Here is a 21582-nt window from a genome sequence, read left to right on the forward strand (position 1 = left end):
AGTAAGATTTAAATCCTTTTATCTATGGATAAACACCCTGAAGTTTAGAGCTTATTAGGGCTGATAGGTATCTTAATATATTTAGTCTTTTGTTACTGCAAGCAAACTGGTGAAGTTCTGAGTTATGACAATTAAAAAAAAAAAAAACCACAAACATTTATGTGGCAGTATATGGAACCAGAATATGTCTTATATTTTACAGACTTCTGCTTGTAGGAGGCTGTGAAACAGATGAAGATGGAGTATCTAAAGCAGCTGATTGTGGGATATCGGCTTGGAGAGTTCTGTCAGGCTCTCCCCATTATAAACAGGTCACTAGTTATGAAGATGACATTAGAACAGTAAGTATGTTTCCTCATTTTACCAGATATTATCACTGGCAGACTTATCTAACTGGAAGTTCAATACGAATCTTGAAAGCGGAATTTAATGCAATGTTTTGGTATAAGCTATGATATGTAGTGATAGGACAAGGGGTAATGGGTATAAATTGAAAAATAAATTGAAATCAGGGAGGTTTAGATTAGATGTCAGGAAGAAATTCTTCACAGAGAGGGTAGTGAGGCACTGGAACAGGTTGCCCAGAGATGTTGTGGATGCCCCATCCCTGGATGTCTTCAAGGCCAGACTGGATGAGGTTTTGAGCAACCTGGTCTAGTGCAAGGTGTCCCTGCCCATGGCAGGGGGGTTGGAACTAGATGATCTTTAAGGTCCCTTCTAACCCCAACCATTCTGTGATTCCATGATTCTATGAATGTGTAGTAAGTTCTCTCCCACCCCATCTATTTTTGCCTTTTCTCTAGTATGATTTGAACTTCTAAGTTCTTGATTATCACTTGTGGTTTAGAAAAAAAACCCAAACCCACAAAAAAACAACAACAAAGAAATCCACAAGAAACAAACAATTTCTTTGTAGTGTGGAAATATACAAACTTCATAGGTACATACTGGGGTATGTTACCTGTCTCTGGAAAATAAAAATCCCATTATTTTATCTTTTTATTACTTCATAACAAAAGGCAGCACACCTGAAGTAAGTGTTTCAGTTTAAGTCTGACTCGACTATTTCTGCTTCTAGTAGAAGTAAATGGTTGATTTACTGACAACTGACGTGGATATGCTGAAATCAATTTATGGTATACTAGGATAAATTCCAGTATTTACTCTTATATACGTATTGCTTAGTATTAAGAGCAAGCTGTTAATTTTATTGCAAATGAGTAGTGCTTTTCTGTGGCATGATACCTAATGAAATGGGCCAAGTTATACAAACTGCATTTTATTATCCTTACTTTATTTTAAAATAGGAAGTCGTCTGTAAGTTTAAAGAATCCTGCAGAGTTTTTTTAGTGCTTTAGGTATTTTCTTTTGCATAAAACAATGTATGAGCTAGCCTTTCATTGTATGATATGTTTCTGTTCTTACAGGCACAGAGAAGAGGATTATTAAGGTTTATGAATTTAAGATTTTACAGCAGGCGGGGAACAGAACAGGTATTAAGGTCTAGGTCTACCTCTAATGGTTTTTACTAATTGTTTATTAATGACTACTTGAGAGACTGATTGAAAGTAGTTTTTTAATTTATGTAACTTAAGAATTAACATTTCTATAAACTTATAAAAAATAATAAGCTTTTAGCATTAAGTGGAGTAGCTTGCCATTTATTTGGCTTTTTAAAAAAAATCCAATTAGTTAATCTGCTGAAGCTTGAATCTTGGATTTCCAGTGTACTGGCAGGAACAGGTCTAGAATGTAGAGTTCAATATTAAATGTAAGCTATTAATCCAAAAGGGAAGTGTTAAAAGGCAGCTAGTTATTTGTTAGTGAATGTAATGGTCATAGCATGTTAGATGTGTTACATACTCTACAAGGAGAGAGTCTACATCATTGTGACAGTGTTTCTGAAATATACTCCAGAGAGAAATAAAAGGAACTCCAAACCCCAGCCTTCTGCACTACCCCACTCCCATTAGGAAACAAAATCCCTCACCTTGTATCCCAAAATTTTCATGCAATATGGGGAAGAAAAAATAAGTGAATTCAAACTCATAATTCATGTCTTAAATAGGGCAGACACAAACACTTAATTTTGAGTGTCTGTTATGAAATACTGCGGAAACATTCTGCTAAGTAGCTTCAAAGGTTTATTATGGGTCAGACTCGTACTAGCAGAGCAGATGTGAACATAATGAAACTGCTGGTCGGAATCACCTTGTTCTTAACAAACCCTGGATATGGGTCTTGTATTCTCCTCTCCCCTGGATGAATGACTGTTACATCTTGAGTGTCGTGCTGCAGTGTAGGTGCGTGCTTTCTGCATTTCTAAGGCTTTTCACACAGTGATCGTGGCTTTCTTCTACGTACCTTTAGGAGCTACCCGCACAGTACTGCACCACCTTCTCCTGTCTCTTGTTCCACTAGGTGTGTGTAGGCCTTGTTCGATACCATTTTTTTTATCCCCCTTTCCCTCCCTGTAAAAAATTTGTTTTCCCTTTTGCTTTACAAGGAAAAAACAGTAAAGGATCTGTCTACTTCTCTCACTGTGTCCTCCTGAGAGTAAAAATGGCTGTTCTGAAGTTACATGGACTTTGGAAATTACCTTAATAGATTTTTGGGATGTTTAGGTGACTGGTTAAAAGAAGAAATTGCATGCTGGATTGGAAGGGGAAAACAAATCTTTCGGAATCTTTCTCAAGGGTGGGAAGGAGAGATATTTTATTTCCTTCACTGAAGATATAGAAGAGAGGGCTGAAGTAAACTTTTTTTACTGAAAGGGTAGTACTGAGTGTAGGTGTGCTAAACTTCAACATCACTACCCTTACCATTACTAAATTTACAAAAGAAAGTAGAAATTGCTATTAATCCTTGAATGTTTTAATCAGATTTCAGAGATTATCGTTTAAATATGTGAGGTATAGTTTATATTCTTAGTGGGGAATTGGCAACAGTGCTAATGTGAGACAGGCACGGCAGCTGGAGGACTTGAATATTAGAACTAGCTATACTGGGATTTGATTCTTAGTTTTGCTGATTTAAATGACACTTAGAAAAGGTGAAGTGCCAACCTGCTGAGGCTTTCAGTGTCTTGTTCTGCAGTTCCCTTAAGCTGACAAGCTGGTTACTGGTGCAGCATTGCCTGCGTTGCCAAAGGACTGATTAAGCTCTATTGATAACAATGCTCAGGTGGTAAATTTGAATGTGTTAATGGCCACCCAACATCTAAATTTAACAGCAACAGAATTATTACAGACTACTGAGTAAAGGTTTAACCCTTGTTAAGATCCATGATGTATACCCATCATGGTTTACCTGAATGGATTATATGTTTTAGCTATGTTTTTCTGAGTCCTTTAAGAGTCTCTTGTTCTTTGTCATCTGTGCATGCAACTTGATTGTAAGGAAAGAATTGCCTCTAGCAGGTGTGTACAATGCCTTGGCAAACTATAATAGAGATTGCAGTATTCTAGCTGATTAAGAATTTGTATTTTTTTATATTAAGAATTTGTATTTTTTTATATTAAGGGTTTTAAAAAAACCCCTAATGCTCTCATTTTCAATTAAAAACGTATTTTAAGACGGGATTTAACTAGTACTCTTAATTAGCTGCAAACCACTGTACAACACTGAGCGGATTACTTGATCATCATTGTGTCTGTGGCATAGCTAGAACTTCAAACAGCCTAAGAAATAAAATAAAAATAATAGAAACTATAAATAAACAAACCCTAGAAGAACAGTTCTCTTCAAATGATAGTGACCACTAATGTGCTGTAGAAGCTCCATTAAAGCTTCTTAATCATATGGATGTCTAGTAACTTTTATGTACTTCATTTGTGTTGGAGTGTTTTCCAAGAGGGGATGCATTGACTCAAAAGTCGATTAGCTGCAGATTTGAACAGTTCTAACATTACTGTAGTAGAATTTTTATTAGGAAGCTTCAAAAAGAAAATGGCACTAACAAAGTGAGATTTTCATAAACCATGTGCATTTTGGGAGTCTTCATCCTGCTCTCAGTGAAGACTAGGCTCTCTGAGAAGCTAATGATCTTTCGGAAGACATACAAGTGTTGAGGGCAGGGGGAAAAACACTAATAGTCTTTTTGGAAACTGTTATGCATTGCCAGGGACACCAAGTTTGACTTCAAAGTCTGAGTATATTTGAGGCCTTTGTCTCATGGAACTAGTGTATAGATTCAGTTGTGTGGGAGTTCGTGAGTCCTTAAGGAAATACTTTATTTGCAGTAGATTTTGCCTCTTAAGATATCCAGAGCTGAAGAAAAATTTCATCCAGGAGAATTTTTATAGCCTTGATGAAGTTTTACTTACAGATGTTGAATTATTTCTTCTGTGTGGACCTAATCTGATGTTTGCTATTGTCTAATGTTACCCAAGAGATTCTTAAATTCAGATTCATTGTCCTGTAATGAACAGTGTTCTCCTTCAAGATCTCTTTATCTGTGTGTCTCTTGTATCTCGTCCACCCCCTTGCTCTTTTTTTAAATTGTATTTTTTTAAAAAATTGTAATAATGCCCACCCAAAAGTTTGCTTGCAGGGAGGAAGAGCTGTACTACGTTGTGTATATTAATAGTCCTCCTTGGGTGGATCTGAGAGGCAGGGTAGTAAAAAAACGAGGCTGCTGAATGTTTTCTCTGAACAGAGAACCACCTGCCGTTTTTCCTCCAAGTAGGTCTGCATTGCCACCTGCGGTGTTCTTCTAGGAATGCCTCGCTTTCAGATATTTGCTGTATAACAGTGTGTGATACAGGAGTTGACGTTCCTAATGATTTGTTAGTATTAAGATAGTGTTGTTCTTTCTTTATGCAGGTTGCTTTTACTCTTCCATGTCACAATTGATATTTTTACCTTAATTCTAACTTTTAGCATAGTTTTAACAAAAATTTAAAACATATTAAATTTTCAGGATGGAAGATTGTACAATTTATTTTTTCTAAAATAGAAAAAGTAATTTAGAGTTTTAGGGATTTTTTTAGGTATTCCGTGTGTGTGTGAGGTTTTTTTGCGTGTTTGTTTGTTTTGCTGTTTTTTTTTTTTTTTTTCCCACTTTGACATCATGTTTGGCAGGATGGAGTTTTCAAGATGAATCTTTCTCCTGATGGAGCTCTTCTCGCAGCTATTCATTTCTCAGGAAAACTGACAATCTGGTCTATTCCGTCTCTCAGACAACAAGGAGAATGGGACCAAACTGATCAGGTAAGAAGGATGTAGATGTTTAGAAACTTGCAGTATATATCTTAATCCTCTGGAGATGTGTTTTCCTAGGAGATGAGAGAAGTTCAGATACCTGTGCTTTATTAAGTCTGAAAAATCACATTCTGCTTGAGCCAAGACTGCTTCGCTTGTCTGAGCTGTTTAATCTACCTGTACTGCCACTGGATTGCAGTGTTACTGTCATGACAGGATTACTGTCATACTTGTGTAGTTCCCATCTATTCTGAAATTACTAAATAAAGTTTGAAAAAACAACAGCAAAATCTTACTAATTCTAAATGTTGCAGTGCATCATTAAGTAATACTTCTCTTGCTGCACTGGTCTTTAAAGGAGCTCTATAATTATGGAAATAACCAAAATAGATACTTAAGCACTGTAGTGGGCTGGTCGTCAGGAACATACACAGCGAACAGAAGGACTGTTCTGCAGGTTCTTTTTGTATATTTGCAGTCCTGTGTATAGATATGAAAAGCCAACACTTGGTGGGCTTCTGATTGCTGAAGAGCCTTCATTTCAGAAATCCTTAGGGTATTATTACTGTTCACTGCTGACTAGGTCAGGTCTGATGGTACTCTTGTTTTCTGGTAAGGTGTTTTAGGAATCCAGAAGTCTTTTCTGCTTTTTTTTTCCTTTTTTAAAATTTAACTGTCTGGAGAAAAGTACAATGTCACTGGAGCAGCTGTACATGTTATGTTCAGGAAAAGTTTGAATTTCTGGGCAGCCTTTAATTGAAAAATGAGTGGGTCAACAATGGAGTAAATAAACAGATTGCCTCTTACAAAGATTTACTTGCATATAATGCTTTTTTTTTGGTCTCGCACTTTTTTTTTTAGCCAGGCTATGATGAGATCAACCCAGACTGGAGACTCTCTAGTGAAAAAAGAAAGAAAATAAAAGGTGTGTGGTACAGTTAGATCATTTTTTTTATACCATTTTGTAGTTAATAATATTTACACAAATACATGAAGACCTGAAATAGCTTAATTAAATTTCAATTAGCATAGTTGCTAAAATTTATATGAATGATTTGGATTTATAGCATGGCATAGCTGAATGAGTGTTGCAATAGGTTTTTATAAAATCCTCTCGTAGGAATGTTTTTGTAGCCATGACTATAAATAAGATGATATTTTAGTTAATACAGGGATTCATTTATTATTAATCATGTGATTATGACTCTGTACAATACTGAACATACAGCAGATGTCTCAGCTTGTGTCAGGAGCCACTACAACATAATACTGTAGGTAACACATTATTGGAGTCCACAGTCTAAAACCTAAATGTACATTCACCTTTTCTTTCTATGAATGCCTAATAAATCTTGAAAGTTAATGTAATTTAAAGAAATTATTTTAAAATTCTAAACCAAAAGGGTTTGTTTCCTCTGAGTGGATTTGCCTCATGCCAGTCTCTATTCTTTTCCCAAAATTCAGGCCACTATGTGCAGCCATTTATGATCTGGTTATTATGTGGCTCTTCCAAGACTGACAAGATCTCCCTTGATCCATTCACTACCACTTGTATACATCTATATTATTAAAATATCTGTGTTTTTATACTATTTTTCTTGGTGATTCTGTCTTTGGGTTAACTCATATGTCCTTCATGGGTAGGCTGCTGACTAAGCACTGAAATGACAGAAAAGTGATAAGCTGATCTGTTCCTCAGTGCTGTTTGGGGAAAGAACTTTTTCATCAGAGAGGTGGGAAATGACACTGTAATAAACAAATTGAACTAATTGTGGTAAACATTTTATCCCAACATCTGGTTACCATAATCAAGACAGTCAGAGAAATGGCATAGCTGCCATCCTTAGTCATGGTGATGTTTTGTTTGTTTTGTTGATTTAATATTCTTAAAAACCTTACCTTGTAGGCTGTTTCAGGAGCCTCGTTCATAGTTGTCACTTGTCCTTAAAAGGAGTGTACCTATTCTGGTTTTCATCAGTATTATGTTTGTAGCCAGGAAAACTTGGTCAAGGAGGGCCTGGGAAGTGTTGAAGCAGATCTTTATCAAATATCTAAAATTTGTCCTATTTTGGACAAATCTGTTTACTGATTACATCCAAAATTAAGTGTTGTTTTTACAACACATTTATTTAATGCAGAACTGATATTTGTAAAATACAGTTGATCTAAGATACAAACATATTGAACCAAGGATGCATATACATTAGTAAACTTTTGTTAAAATAGGACATGAAATCTCTTAATAATTGAAGTCACTTCTGTTCTTATCTGGTGTTTTAAGGTTGTCTTTTTTTTTTTTTATGGTGCCTTCTTATTTGTTTATCTATTTTAGATAAAGAATCCTATTACCCCTTGATAGATGTAAATTGGTGGGCAGATAATTCTATCATCCTGGCTCGCTGCTCTGGTGCATTGACTGTGTCATCAGTCAAGACGTTAAGAAACTTGCTGGGGAAGTCATGTGAATGGTTTGAGAGTTCTCCTCAGGTCACTTCAGCTCACGACGGAGGATTTCTAAGTCTGGAGGTGAGGAATGTGCACAGGCTGGTGCAAATCTTTTGGGAATGCAGTAGAAACAATTAGCTTTTGTATATGTAATCCTACAGGTGTTGTGTGCGTGGTTAAGAAAAACACCACACATTGCTATTACTAAGAGTAAAAGTGATTCTATTTCCGTATCTCTAGATACGTATTGCAGGGGACTTCTGAACTTCCTGCAACTTGTCTGAATTAAAACTTGGTTGTCAAATAAATAACTTCTGGATTGTCGTAACAAAACTTCTAGAAGGCTGAGTCTGAATGAGAGGAATCTTGCTGCAGGAAACAGTTTGTGTTGACAGTTTTTACTGCTTTGTATGTTATTGCATTTGATGAGTACTACAAGCATCCTTCTCCCATTTTGGAACTGATGCTTTAAAACAAAATAAGGAGCACATTTAAATTAAGACAAAGCCTTGTAAGAGATATTTTTTGTTGTTCATATTTAGTAGGATTCCAGAAGGAGTAGAACATGATGAAGCTAACCAGAATTTTCTTTGAAAATAAGAAAAATGCTCTTCAATTACAATGAAATAGGTTTATTCATTTTAAACAACAGTTTAAAATAATAAACCTTGCTTTGAATAGCTAAGAATTGAACGCACTGCTCTACGCTGCAGTAAACTTTATAAGAGCGTACAAAGGTGCCACCATGTTTCTGTCCTTTCTCGGGTGGTGTAGGACATTGAGTGTCATAACAGGTTACTGCTAAGAAGCCTTCACTCTTGCTTCAGGAGGTATATTCATTTTAAACAACAGTTTAAAATAATAAACCTTGCTTTGAATAGCTAAGAATTGAACGCACTGCTCTACGCTGCAGTAAACTTTATAAGAGCGTACAAAGGTGCCACCATGTTTCTGTCCTTTCTCGGGTGGTGTAGGACATTGAGTGTCATAACAGGTTACTGCTAAGAAGCCTTCACTCTTGCTTCAGGAGGTAACGGATGAAGCCTCACACCTGGGAGACAGATGCAGTCAGGGTTTGTCAAGCATGTTAAGCAAGCTGAGAAATAAAGAGTTGAAAGGAGAAGGGGAGGAAGTATGTTGCTTCTGAAATTTATAGTACTGGAAGTGGAGATGTTCTCAATTCTCGCCAAACTAGTTGAGGAGTACGGGGTGGGCGCTTCATATTCATATTTTCTGTGCAGTGTGAGGTAAAACTTGTTCCAAAAAGATTACGCTTGGAGAGCAGGCCTGATGATGAAGATGAGGGAGAAGATGACTCTGACTCAGATGATGAAACTTCTGCTAAGGACAGATACTTCAGCTACCTGAAGCAAGGCCTGTACTTTGTGACTGAAATGGAACGATTTGCTCCTCCACGGAAACGCCCACGTACTATTACAAAGAATTTCCGCCTTGTCAGTTTGAGATCCACGACTCCAGAGGAACTGTACCAGAGGAAAGTAAGTATAGAAGGAAAGGTCATATTTCTCTTTTGTTTAGAAATATCTTAATAACTTTTATTTTATTTTTTCCTATATTAAGAGAAGGGTTTAGGCACATAATTCTAAGGATCTCTTAGTTGACAGTGTACTGTGTTACCTAATTGAAGGGATCATTGTTTAAAATTAGGAATGTATAAAATCAAATGAGATTATGTTTGCAGGTCACCAGGGAGACACTGTGCATTATTAGTTTAGCCAGACTTGTACTCATGTGTATGTTTACAAGTGATGAAAGACCTGGTAAATATATTGAATTAAGTAAGTTTAGCTTGTTATTGGCCAGGGGATGGGTTAATTTATACTCTGATGCGAATGTAGTTTACTTGCATGGTTTTTTCATGCTTACATACAAATTAGGCCTGTAATTCACTCTTACTGAACAGATATTTCTTCATATTTAGGACTACTGTAGGCAGTACTTTGTTCAGGCCATTTCAATTGTTCTGAAGGTAAACCAGCCCACTCTGTAGCTGTTAGTGTTTCCAGGGGGAACTGATGTCATTCATACTGGTTACCTAAATTAATCCTTCCTTTTTCTTGAGGGGAAAAAATTTGATTTTCTGGAGGTGTCCATCAAATCTGAGGTGTACTCATCTGTATCTTGAGCCCCTTCTCTTTCCTAGTTGCTTAAGCATACCCACAGTAATTATCCCTCTCCCTGTTTCAAAACACAGATTTACTAATGGATTGTTTAATATGAAAATCTGATTACGTTCATGTGTTTTCTTTTTAGATTGATAATGAAGAATATGGGGAAGCTTTGTCTTTGGCTCAAGCATACGGCCTCGATTCTGATCTTGTGTATCAAAGACAGTGGAGGAAGTCAGCTGTTAATGTTGCTTCAATTCAAGACTACTTGGTGGGTTTGTTTTTTATGACTTTCAGGCTTTCTTATCAGAATGGCTGCGTTATCTTTACAGAAATTGAATCCTCAATTGTGTTCTAATTTATGCAACATAAATTGGTGGCAATTTGGAGACCTGTCCTGAAAATTCCATTTCATGTCATGTGGAACAGAGCGATCTTGTTCATTTAACTGAAGGCCTGATCTGGAGACCTTCTAAGTTAATGGAAATACTGCCTTTCAAGTAACTTCTAATTTCTGTTAATAGCAGCTTGCTTTCTCTGGTGTAATCTCTCCTCCACACGCAGCAGTGGATTGTTGCCTGGCAAATGAATAATAATAATTGGAAATATAAAGCATTTAAATAACTTCTAAGTATTTTAGAAAATTAAATGGGAAGGTGAAGTTGATATCAGTAGCTATAGAGCAAAGTTTGAACAACAGAATTTAGAGTGAACTCGGGTTCCTGTAACTGGAGCTTTTCAGTAGAATCCAGCATGGGGTTTTTTGGCTTGGAAGAAGAACTTCAAACTCATCAGACAAGCATTGTCAGAGCTGCACAACACAAGGGTGCTGTGCAAGCCATCAAGAGAAATATAATCTATTTTTTTTTTTCATGTCAGATATTAATTGAATGTCAAAATAAGATGTTTACAACTAGCCATTCTCTATGCACTATCTAATCTCAACTGAAGATCATCAGATACAGCCAACAATATTTTCTGACCCTGGTGTGTCATTTCTGTCACAGAATCCTATTGGCATGTGAAGATGTTGATACTAAAAATTACTCTAGTGCTGTTGCAGAATCACTTGCTTTATAAGAAGTCCTTGCCCATAGCAGGGGGGTTGGAACTAGATGATCTTTAAGGTCACTTCCAGCCCAAACCATTCTGTGATTCTGTAAGAACTGCATTTTAACCCCAAATCATTGCATTTTTTTTAGTGTGAGCAGGAGTGGTACCAATTAGGGAATACAACTGGAATAGAAATTACTGTTTGTGAAAGTTCTGCAAAGTCATTTGGCATTTTTGTGCCCTTTTCTGCCAGATGTACTTGGAGGGATATATGTATTTCCATTCTCACCTCTTTTTATGGGTTCACATTGTCAATCATTAGATTAATTCAACATTTTCTTAAGTGGAAGAAACATGCTAGATTTTAATGTCTGTAGTTGCTTTGGATTTAAGCATGTAAAACTGTGACTATACTATTGTTCTTGGACAGAGCAAAATTAAGAAACGTGCATGGGTTCTTCATGAGTGCTTGGAAAGAGTTCCAGAGAATGTGGATGCTGCTAAGAAGCTGCTTCAGTATGGCTTGAAAGGCACAGACTTGGAGGCTCTTGTGGCCGTAGGAAAAGGAGAAGATGGCGGCAGGTAAGGGAAGAGTATTTTTTTGTTTGTTTTGAAAGAATGGTGTATGAAGTCTTTTCTAATAATTTAGTGAAATTATGTCAAGCTCTAATGAAAATGACAAGATGCTTTTGCAGGACATAAAGGCAGTGCTTTGAATCAAACTATTCTAAAGATATCCTTAAGGTGCCTGTTCTCATTTTACCGTTGTAAAATTGTAAAATGTAAAATCACTGTTTTATGTTATACTGCATATTTCCTCTTCTGTGGGTGCCCTTGATTTTCTTCATCATAGAGAACTTTTTTCTGAGAATCTGTTTCTGTTGCCACTTCTGGAATCTGCAATTACCTGTATAAATGCGTTTTGTTTCATGTCTTAATTGGTGTAATGGTCTTCTGTTGTTAAAAGGGAGTGGAAACAAGAGATGATGCTTCTTGTTGGCATGTTATGAGTGCTGCTGCAAAGCTCAGTGTTGTCTTTTTCTATGAAAATTTAGATTTTTAGTCAAGACATAAATGGAAAGCTATGTTAGTATGTTTATTCAAAAATCAGTTTGTCATATGTTTTTGTTGTTATGGGGTTTATTTATCAGCATTGATTACGTTGTTGGTTTTGTCTTCCAGATTTATCTTACCTGGGGAGGTAGACATTGAAATTCCCTATGAAGACTTCTTGTCACCAGATGAAGAAGTAGATACTAGAAAGGAAAAAGAGGCCAAGAAGCGTCAAGAACTGCTATTATTAGTAAACTTCTCAAAGTAAATGAAATGTTGGGCCATGTTTTATCCAGAGTTACAGGTTTACTATAACTACACACTTGCAAGAATGTAGTTACTCTCATGTATTTTACTCCTAACAGTGTTTTAAATGTTAATTGGCATTATATTGTGTCAAGGTTCTCAGTTTATTTAATTTCTTGATATATTCCAGTGCACAAAGTCATTAAAATGTGTAACCATTGTCTTCATATGCACGATGTACAATGTTAGTTGCAAACATGAAAATCCCTGTTTTGAACACAGGCTGACACTGGAACAAAAAGAACTCTGTCGTAGCAGGCTGAAGCTGTTAACTTACCTTGATCGCCTTGAAACCTATGAGGTGAGGACGCTTGGTAACTGGCTACGGTTCCTTTGGTTTCTCATTCTGTAGGTATTCCTGTAATTTTTCTGTAACATCATCTTTTTTTTTTGTTACATATTATAGTATTAATGTTGATAGTCTTCTTGAAATGCTAGTGTCTTGCTTGAGAAAAGAATAGGTTTCTGTTCAAGCTGTCTCCTGCTTTACTCTTCCAAGTGGCCAGCTTCTAGTGTTGAGTTGAGACGTATGGTTGGGCACAAGCCCGCTTCGAACCTACCTTAGTTCCCTGCAGATATTTTATGTAATAACATGAGATGTGGAGTTGGTGCAAGGTTACTGCTATTTCCATCAGTCTAATTAGCAAGTTCTGTTCAGATTTGCTAATGAATCTTTCTTCTGTGAGCTTACCAAGGTGAAAGCTTTTGGAATTTCAAACTGTATTTTGCTTAGTTTTTTAAATTTTATCTTTGCAGCTGGCACTAGTTATGTAATGACATCTACCACATCACTTTGTAACTAATGTCTAAACCCTAATTAAAATAAGGTAGCTTATCAATTAAAAATGCCTCTGTTTTCATAATGAAACAAGTAAAACCAATAGCATGCTTTTCCATATGTACCTAATACTTATTCATCCTAAGATAAAGAAATGTGTATGCATTTTGATGTTTTTGTAAATCTTGCTTAAAAAAATCTTTTGTAAGTGTGGGCTTTTTTTTTTTTTTTAAGGAAATCCTTGGAGGGCCTCATGCAGCTGAACAGCACTACGATGGGGAATTCTTCAAGAAGTTCAGAAATCAGAATATTGTACTTTCAGCAAGAACTTATGCTCGGGTATTAATATTTATTTTGCTAGAATGTAGTTTTGTTTTGGTACTGCTGTTTGCACTTATGTGATTACCCCTTCCCCCCTTGACCTGGATTGAATCTCAGTGGGAATTTGAGAGGTGGGGGGTGTGTTTGGTTGCAAATAAATAAATGCTGTGGCTCTGATTTTCCTTATTACTAAAGAAAAATTTAGAATTAAATGTTTGTTGGATGACCTAAGCTTACATTTCTTGCTTGTTTTCAGTCTAAATCAATCTTAAAGTTGTCGTTCCCCAACTTAATGTTTTGCTCTTCAGGAAAGCAATGTCAGAGCTCTGGAAATTTTGTTCACTTTCCATGGATCAGCTTTACTTCCACACAGGCAGGCAATTCTCTCCAATTTTCCAGAGACTACTTCACCACATGAATATGCCTTCTTGTTGCCTGAAGCTTGGTAAGGATGCATCAATGACTACTAACTGAAAAAAAGATTATTTTTAGGCTAATACTTAAATTAGTTTCCACATACGGCAACCTGCTGTTGGTTATTACCTGGAATCAAGAGAGCAGTTTTTTGGTTTTATTCTGCACCAGTCTTCATTTTTTGCTTTACTTTATGCCATTCATGGAAGCATTTTGGTCTCTCTTGGTTATTATCAGGAAAGTAGGGATTTTAAATATTCTTGCCTCCATTACACATAAGAAGCAGCATGGCCTTTTCTGACCTGAAACTGCAGATTTTCACAGGTTTAAGTACAAGTCTGTAATTAGTTTGTAATAACAGCCAGCATTAGGTAATTAATAATACAAATGTTTAGCTCCCTGGAAGCAATAATGTTTTCTGGATTTGTTTTGAAATGTAATTTAACACATAAGCAGTCAGTAACTTCAAAATCATTAATCTTCTTGTTACTGATTCTTACTCAGTTTGCTGAGGTAGATTTATGAGAAGCTTTAAATCCAGACTTTCCTACTCTTTCATTTCAGCATAAAATGTTAGTTTACTGTCAATTTAATATAATTTTTTGTGAGAGACTTATTATGATGTTCAAAAAAATTTTCTGTGTATTAATTAAAAAGTGTTTCTTTCAAACACTTTAATGATGAAATTAGTTTTGAAGCATATTGTTCAGTGCACAGAAAGAGTTGGGGAGATTTCATTATTTAATATTTTACAATAGGACTTTGAAGCCTTACTTCAGAGAGACAGTTTTTGGAGTAGCTAATAGAATTTTTTTGTAGTCTTCCAGCATTATAGTTAAGTTTTGCACTTCAAAGTTTTAACAGTCTCATTTGAATAATTCCCATGTAGAAGAGGTTTTTTTAATTCATCAAGTTATTGCCCTGACACTTCTCCTAGCTTATAATACTTACCGCTTTTGTCCTTTCTGAGCAGCAGTTACTCTTTATTTCAGGATATGTAATACTTACCAGTGCCTTTTTTATTGTGCCAGTAGTGTTAGGAACACCTTTAGTTACTTAGTTATGGTGTGAAAACACTTGGTTTATCCTGTTCTTTAAAGTCACAGAAAAATGAAGAGAAATTATTTCAGTGTTTATAAAATCAGTAAAATATATTCCAATTTCTCTTTTGTCTTGATAAGATTATAATGTGAGGAGGAGGGAAAAAAGGGTAGTCTTAAATGTGGTTATGATATTTTATTGGTGTTAGTAAACAGGTTCCCCTTATTTCTGAAAGGTTGTTTGTTCTTGGTTTTGTTTTTTATTTTGTGGTTGTAGTTGGTTGGTTTGTTTAAGAAACTGACTTATGTGCCAGGAGGCAAAATGACAGTTAAAATAAAGCATCTCACCAGTGATGATGTAGTGAAGATGTGACGTTATGGGTTAAGAACTTAGTTTTGTCTGCTGTTGAAAAATGGAAGCATGTAGGTTGAATCTTTATTCCCATGGAAGACAGAACTTTCCAGTGCTAGGATCAGATAGGTTTGGGTTCTTGCTTTTTTTTCCTCAAACTGCAGAACAGATAATACTGTATGTTTTGGAAATGTTTGTCTTTGAACAACTACAGAATGGGGATGAGAGCAAATCCTATGCACACAAACTCCATATATGTATAAAAATATGCTGTGTATTTGATCTAACCTCTTTGTAAAACTGTTTTCCTGTTACAAAACTCATGGCTCGCATTGCTACATACACTCCCTAAAACTATTTTATTAATGTGATAAAATTAAATATTTATTAATGAAAATACCTATTAATGAGACTGATATACTAATGAAGTTATACAAAGTAATATTTCCTTATTAATTACAAAAAATTAAAAAGGTTGTTTTTTTAAATGGGCTGAGTCATCCACCGCCCCCCTACCCGCCCACTCCAAACTTCTTCAGCTTCTGGCAGTGCTGGTTTCATGTGAATCAAAATGAATCCATGTGAATTGGAAGACTGAAGTTCTTTGTCAGTTTAAGTGAGCTTATTGGCCCTTTAAGTTTTAGCGTTTTTTTTAAATGGTTTATTAGTATGAACAGAATTACAAGAATTACTTGTAGAGATGTAGTTGTCATGAAGTCAGTTTAAATCAGTGTGCTGTCTAGGCCACTTCTGTTCTCACAGAACACAATATATAGACATAATTTGCCTTGAAGTAACTGGTTGAACAAGGCTATGATGCAATTGATGAAACTATTTCATTCCCACGTAGTTGCAAGTACTGCCTGTAATTATTTAACTTCTGAACAAAGAGAAAACATTGCAAAAAAGTAACCCCTAGTGTTTTAACTGGTAGAAAAAATGTCTGCAGCATTACGACTTAGTGTCTCTTCAGCTTATGCAGCTTGTAATTGCAGTGGTCTGGCGTGAAAGGGTGAGAGTGATTCAAGCTGTCCTCGTGAACTTTGACTCCAGAGAAATCTTATAAAGGATTCTGAGTCAGGAAATGGCTTAGTGTGGTTTTCCTTTTAAAATTTCATACTGTTGCAGTTATGAAATAGGGTGTATGCTGGATATCCAATGGATTTTTCTACTTTCATCTGCAAAAAATCTCTCTTGTGATTTCTTTTTAGCTCATTGTTTTTCTGAAAATTCAAGGTCGTAATTGCCTGTACCAAGAGATCCTCGTAGGGTAATTGGTTGCTGTGGTGCATGTGATGAGATCACCAACATGGACCCACTGCAGGATAGTGCCCAGGTTAAGAGTGCAGCCCACCCCGGTGGCCTTGCTTAAGGAGTGCCTTGCTCATGTCTTGTCAGTCGGTGCCTTTGCTGCTCGGCCTCATGCAGCTCAGACCTCTGGCTGAGCACTGTGCAGCTCTGGAGACACAAAAGATTTTGCTGGAGCAAAAAAAATACTGTAGTTTGTACTCTGAGTCTTCCTATATGGCCCTTGGTGTGTGCAGGATCAAGTACTGTGGGAATTGACCGTATTGTGTGCATGTAAATGGAGCACTTTAAATGCTAAGAGGGTTGGGTACCAGCTGGAGCTGTCTGAGGTGACACCTATCCTTATGGAAGTTAAACACATTGCTCTGTGTTCTCTTAGTTTCTCCAGCTATAGGGGAATCTGGCTGAGGAAAAATTTGAGATGGTATTGTAGGTGCTGCCTTGTTTTCTGCGTGGAACAGGTGAGGTGGGACAAATAGGCACCTCTAGCCATAGCCAAGGCAAAAGCACTGAAACACAGCTGCTTGCTGTACACCACCATCAACGTGAGTGCAGGCAGAAGTGCTATATCTGAAGAATTTCATTACCTAGGAGAAATGCTTTTGTGAAGGTTGCACTATAACTGCTATTTCATTTCGTCTGGAGCCTCCAGTTCAGTTGCAGACAGTAAATGCTAAGTACCTAGTGAAAGAAAGGCTTGTATTGCTAGTGTATTCAATAAGTATGAACAATTTGTATTTCTTCTTATACCACGTCATTTACATTAGGGTGGCATTTAGAGGCCAATGTCAAAAATACTTTAAGGTCTTACCAGTGAAGGAAGAGTTGGTATAATAAATGGGGAAAAAATATAGAATTTTTTTTTTTCTGTCTTCTAGGCCAGGTTGTTAGGCAATATATAGATTTATTCTCCCCCCCTCCCCGGTATCTACTTTTGAAAGTTCTTAAGTGGTAGATATCTTTCTGTTGTACTTTTGGTGTGTTTTGTAGCTTAGCATCTTTAGGGGTCGCTCTCAGAACTGTTCAGGAGGAAGTTTGTAACGTCTGAGCAGAATAGTTTTTGTCTTCATATGACTTGAAAAAGGACTGTGAGTTACATAAGCTCAACAGCTCCGGTGGTTGAGGAGGAATCTGAAATACTAAGGAGCATTGGTGGCTCTACATGCCTGTCAGCTTCAAATGGATATTGTGATAGACTGATGTTACTCAGTAACATGTTTTTGCAGAATTGTGATAGGAATGTTTTCCTGCTTCTTTTCCTGTTATTTCTCAGCTTCTTTTGTCATGATGCTTCCTGCATCTCTGCTGTCTCTTAGTCACTGGGATTCATGCTCCTTCTCAGTGCCATCAGAGGCACAGACTTAATTTCTTAAGATGAGTAGAGTGAAGGTGGTAAAAACTTAGGTAGTCAAAGGAGATGATAGCTCTATTTTAATAGCTACAGCTAACATTCTTAATCTATAGTTAAGACTGCCCTCAGGTTTTGAAAGGTGATCTCAGAGAAAAATAATGCTTTACCACCATTATAAATACATAATCAGTCTTTCTCATTTTTCTTTTAATTTTCTTACCCTTTTTACTACATTTAACTGCTATATTGCAACATTACCACTCACATTTTAAACTTGCAGAAGTTGGAAAATTCAAATGTGTGGTTCCCTCAACAGCCATAAGTCTGCTATACTGCACATTACACTGGCAGTAAAAATCTTCCCTCTAAGATAGCAACTTTTTATATGTTTCTGCTATGTTTGACTCTGTTACTTCCTCAAATGCAAGTTTTTAGTCATGGCTTAAAGTGATTTTTTTTTTCTTTTACTGAGGAGTTGTAGGGGAACTTCATTTCCCTGATGAATTAGGGTGGGAGTGGAAATACCTTCTAAAATCTTGGTGAAGCTTTTAAAACCTGAAAATTTCCACCTAGTAGACTCTTATCATTGAATACATAAATACTGCACAATTAAACTAAGAAGTTAAATTTGCACTTTCATAATGATATCTTCTCCTGAACTATATTTTTAGTTACTGCCTGTGGCACTGCAGTTTCAATAAAGCTCTTACAACTTCATCTCTTCTCTTCTTAGTAGCGTATGTAAATAGGTTTGATGACTGAATGTCTGCAGAACTGTCAAATATAGTCCTCACTTTTTGTATTAGTTTTTCTTCTTTTCTGAAGCTTATGCTTTTTAGTGTAATTCGGAAGCATTCATGTTAAAAGAACCAATCCCATGGTCAGTTCTTTTTGTTTGTTTGAATTAATTTGTGTAGCATTACAGTGAAAAAAAGAAGGGCTTAAGTTATATATGTGCTTCTTTTCCTTTGCACTAAGGGAAAGAAGAAAAATGGTTTAGAGGTAAAGGGATCAATGTAGTTTAATATTACTTCGAGGATGGGTTTTGGAAATAAAAGATATCAGGTCTTAACTTCCACTACACAATGGAAAAAATACCTTTTGAGGGAAAGATTGACTTGTCCTGATGGCACTTGTGTTCCTGTCTGGATTGATGTCTGGTAGGAGCGGGGAAGGTTCTTGTGGTCCACGTAGAAGTTAAAGCAGTGATTTGGAGGAAGAGAAGCTCTCTTGCAGACTGGGTTATGTGGGGATCTGGGAAAGCTGCAGGAGCAGCTCGCTGCAGCCAGAAGACTGCTGCAGAAAGTGGGCTGGCGAAGTTACAGTAGGTATTAGTTGTGAGGAGTGTTTGAAGAGGAGAAAGAGAACTTGAAGCTCTGAAGGGAGCTGTGGAGGGCATAAGCTGTCACCAGGAAAGGAGGGAAGTTTCATAGTAGCTGCTGTGCTGGAGCCCAGCTGCCATTCAGAGGTACCTGGACAGACTGGAGGAATGGGCCAGCAGGAGCTCTGAGGAGTTCAGGGCAGATAAATGGGATGTCCTGAGCCTGGGAATGAAGAAACCCTTGCAACAATAAAAGCTGGAGACTGGCTGGGAAGCAACTCTGCCGAAAAGGACCTGTAGGTGCCAGTGGGCATAAGCAGGTCATGGGATAGCAGTGCCCTGGCAGCGGGGAGGACAGCAGCATCACAGCCTATGTGAACAAGAGCATAGCCAGGGATGGAGCAATTGGACTACTGCACTCATTTGACTGCATCTAGAATGCTGGCCCCAGTACAGGAAAGACATCAGTAAACTGGAATGAGCTCAGTAGAGGGCCACCAAGGTGACTGGTGACTGGAGCACTAGAAGGCTGAGGGAGCTGGGTGTGTTCATCCTGGAGAAGGTTTCAGGTGAGCCAGCAGCAGCCTTTTAGATTATTCCATCCAGGTCATTTTAGGAGAGGAGAAAAAAATCCCCTGTCCTCAAATTCTATTGAAAGACAGCCATGCAAAATCAGATGCAACCTTTTTCCCCTGGTGCCAGAGTTGCTTCAGAAGACCTGTCGTTAAAAGGCACACAGTGGGAATTCTGAAGGGTAGTTAACTGTGGCAGCCAGAAGCAGCTGGGATAACTTTTCCATTAGTTTATGTGGATCAGTTTTCTCAATGTGTGGTGTCCTAGGTATCACTCATCCTACCATCTTCATGAATTCGTCGCGTGTCCTATGGATATTGAGGCTTTGAGCAACCTGGTCTAGTGGAAGGTGTCCCTTCCCATGGCAGAACTTCTTTGTCCACCACTTTTGTATCACGTAGTATGTTGAATAATTTGAAACCTAAACGTAGTTGTATTGGGTTACATAGTTGTGTTTACTAATCCACTACTAAGCAACTATAATGGTAGAAAATGGTAGAAAAGGTAGAAAAACTACTATAATTGTTTTCATGCAATATTAAAAATGAAATAGCTGTTTCAGTCTATATATGCGATACAATTCTTGTTATATTTTATCTTCAGGTATGGAATAATTGTGACATAATAAAACTGAGAGCCGTAAGAATTGCAGAGCAGCAGAAACTGTCATTGCTGTCTGAGAAGATACAGACTTTGGCCAAATGAGTTTCTGGATTAAATTAAAAAAGAATATGTTATGAAACTTCCCTTGAAGATCCTGTATTATATACAGCTATATGTATTATATATAGCCTACTGTTAATGCCTCTATTTAGTGGGATTATGGAAGCACTAATTTGAATGTGAAGTCGAAAATAATTAACAGCGTACCTACGGTAAAATATGGAAATAATAAATTCTGTTAAGTGTACGAGTGTCAACAGGGCGAAAGGAACACTTGAAGGTTCAGGATTTTATATTCCTCTTATCACAAAATTTACGTTTGAGATAATTTTAAAAATAACTAATAAAATGGGAATCAAGCACCATCTTCAAAAACATTTTGAGTGTTTGAGTGTTCGTTTTCCATCAAACAAAGGCTGTTTGATGGAAACAGGACCTCACTTTATAGTTCAGTATCTTTTCTATGTAGCTTTCTCACCTCTAACAGATCAATAATTGGTGTCTTTCCTAAATGTGTTACGTTCAGAACAATTCTAGCATGTAACACACAAGTTTTCAAATGGAGAATTAGTGTTTATAGCATTATTTTTTTCATACAATGAGGCATGGTTTAAAAAAAAAAAAAAAAAGAAAATGATAGGGTTGATACACTCCCAAACTATTTTTAGAAAAAAAACCCCAAACTTACTCTTAATGTTTGTCTTTTGGCAAAAAGATAACCGTTTCATAAACATGTTAGGGTGAATTGTCTTTTGCCTCAGAGTCTGGATTGACTGTGCACACGTTTACAAGGGAAAAGATTTAAAAAAAAAAAAAATTGAATCCTCAACTAGATGAGTCTCAGAAACAGTCCTGCTGTATGAAATGCTTGAAGGGAACAAGAAAACTCCCAAACCACAATCGCTATTGGTAATAGAATTGGGCTCTGACCTTAGTACTGAATTAGACCTTCCTCTTTTGAAAGCCTGTCCTTGGAGAGAAAAATAATCTGCAGGTTTGAATAAATGCAGTTGGTAGGATACAGAAGTACAATAGTGTGGACCTCTTTTGTCAAAGGGAAGAATGGGAAGAATTGTGAAGCCAACGTAAACAATGGAGTGAAAAGAGCAATAGAGGAGAAGCCAGCTCGTTTTGAAGAAAGAGTTGAATACCTCCATAATCTGACAATTTACTGGGATCCAATCATATTTATTCTACTGTTGAAAAGAGAATGGGAAAAGGTGGGGGGAAGCAGTGGCTCAGGACAAAAACAAGAAAACCATAAGAACCCCAT

At 36.8% G+C, this 21582-nt stretch overlaps 1 protein-coding gene across 1 annotated transcript in view; it reads left to right on the forward strand.

Annotated features, from left to right (window-relative positions):
• Nucleotides 1-202: 202 nt before the first annotated feature.
• Nucleotides 203-21582, forward strand: part of NBAS (neuroblastoma amplified sequence) — a gene marked incomplete at both ends in the record, with an annotated part of 62460 nt that continues 41080 nt past the window's right edge. Inside the window, 12 exons of the mRNA XM_010152573.1 lie at nucleotides 203-341; nucleotides 1428-1493; nucleotides 5083-5211; nucleotides 6064-6127; nucleotides 7535-7728; nucleotides 8889-9146; nucleotides 9922-10047; nucleotides 11260-11411; nucleotides 12012-12146; nucleotides 12411-12489; nucleotides 13201-13305; nucleotides 13596-13732. Of these exons, the coding sequence (XP_010150875.1) occupies nucleotides 203-341; nucleotides 1428-1493; nucleotides 5083-5211; nucleotides 6064-6127; nucleotides 7535-7728; nucleotides 8889-9146; nucleotides 9922-10047; nucleotides 11260-11411; nucleotides 12012-12146; nucleotides 12411-12489; nucleotides 13201-13305; nucleotides 13596-13732 (1584 nt within the window). The remainder of the gene's footprint in view (nucleotides 342-1427; nucleotides 1494-5082; nucleotides 5212-6063; nucleotides 6128-7534; nucleotides 7729-8888; nucleotides 9147-9921; nucleotides 10048-11259; nucleotides 11412-12011; nucleotides 12147-12410; nucleotides 12490-13200; nucleotides 13306-13595; nucleotides 13733-21582) is intronic.

This window comes from Eurypyga helias, unplaced genomic scaffold, assembly GCF_000690775.1.
Source record: "Eurypyga helias isolate BGI_N326 unplaced genomic scaffold, ASM69077v1 scaffold915, whole genome shotgun sequence".
Taxonomy (NCBI): domain Eukaryota; kingdom Metazoa; phylum Chordata; class Aves; order Eurypygiformes; family Eurypygidae; genus Eurypyga; species Eurypyga helias.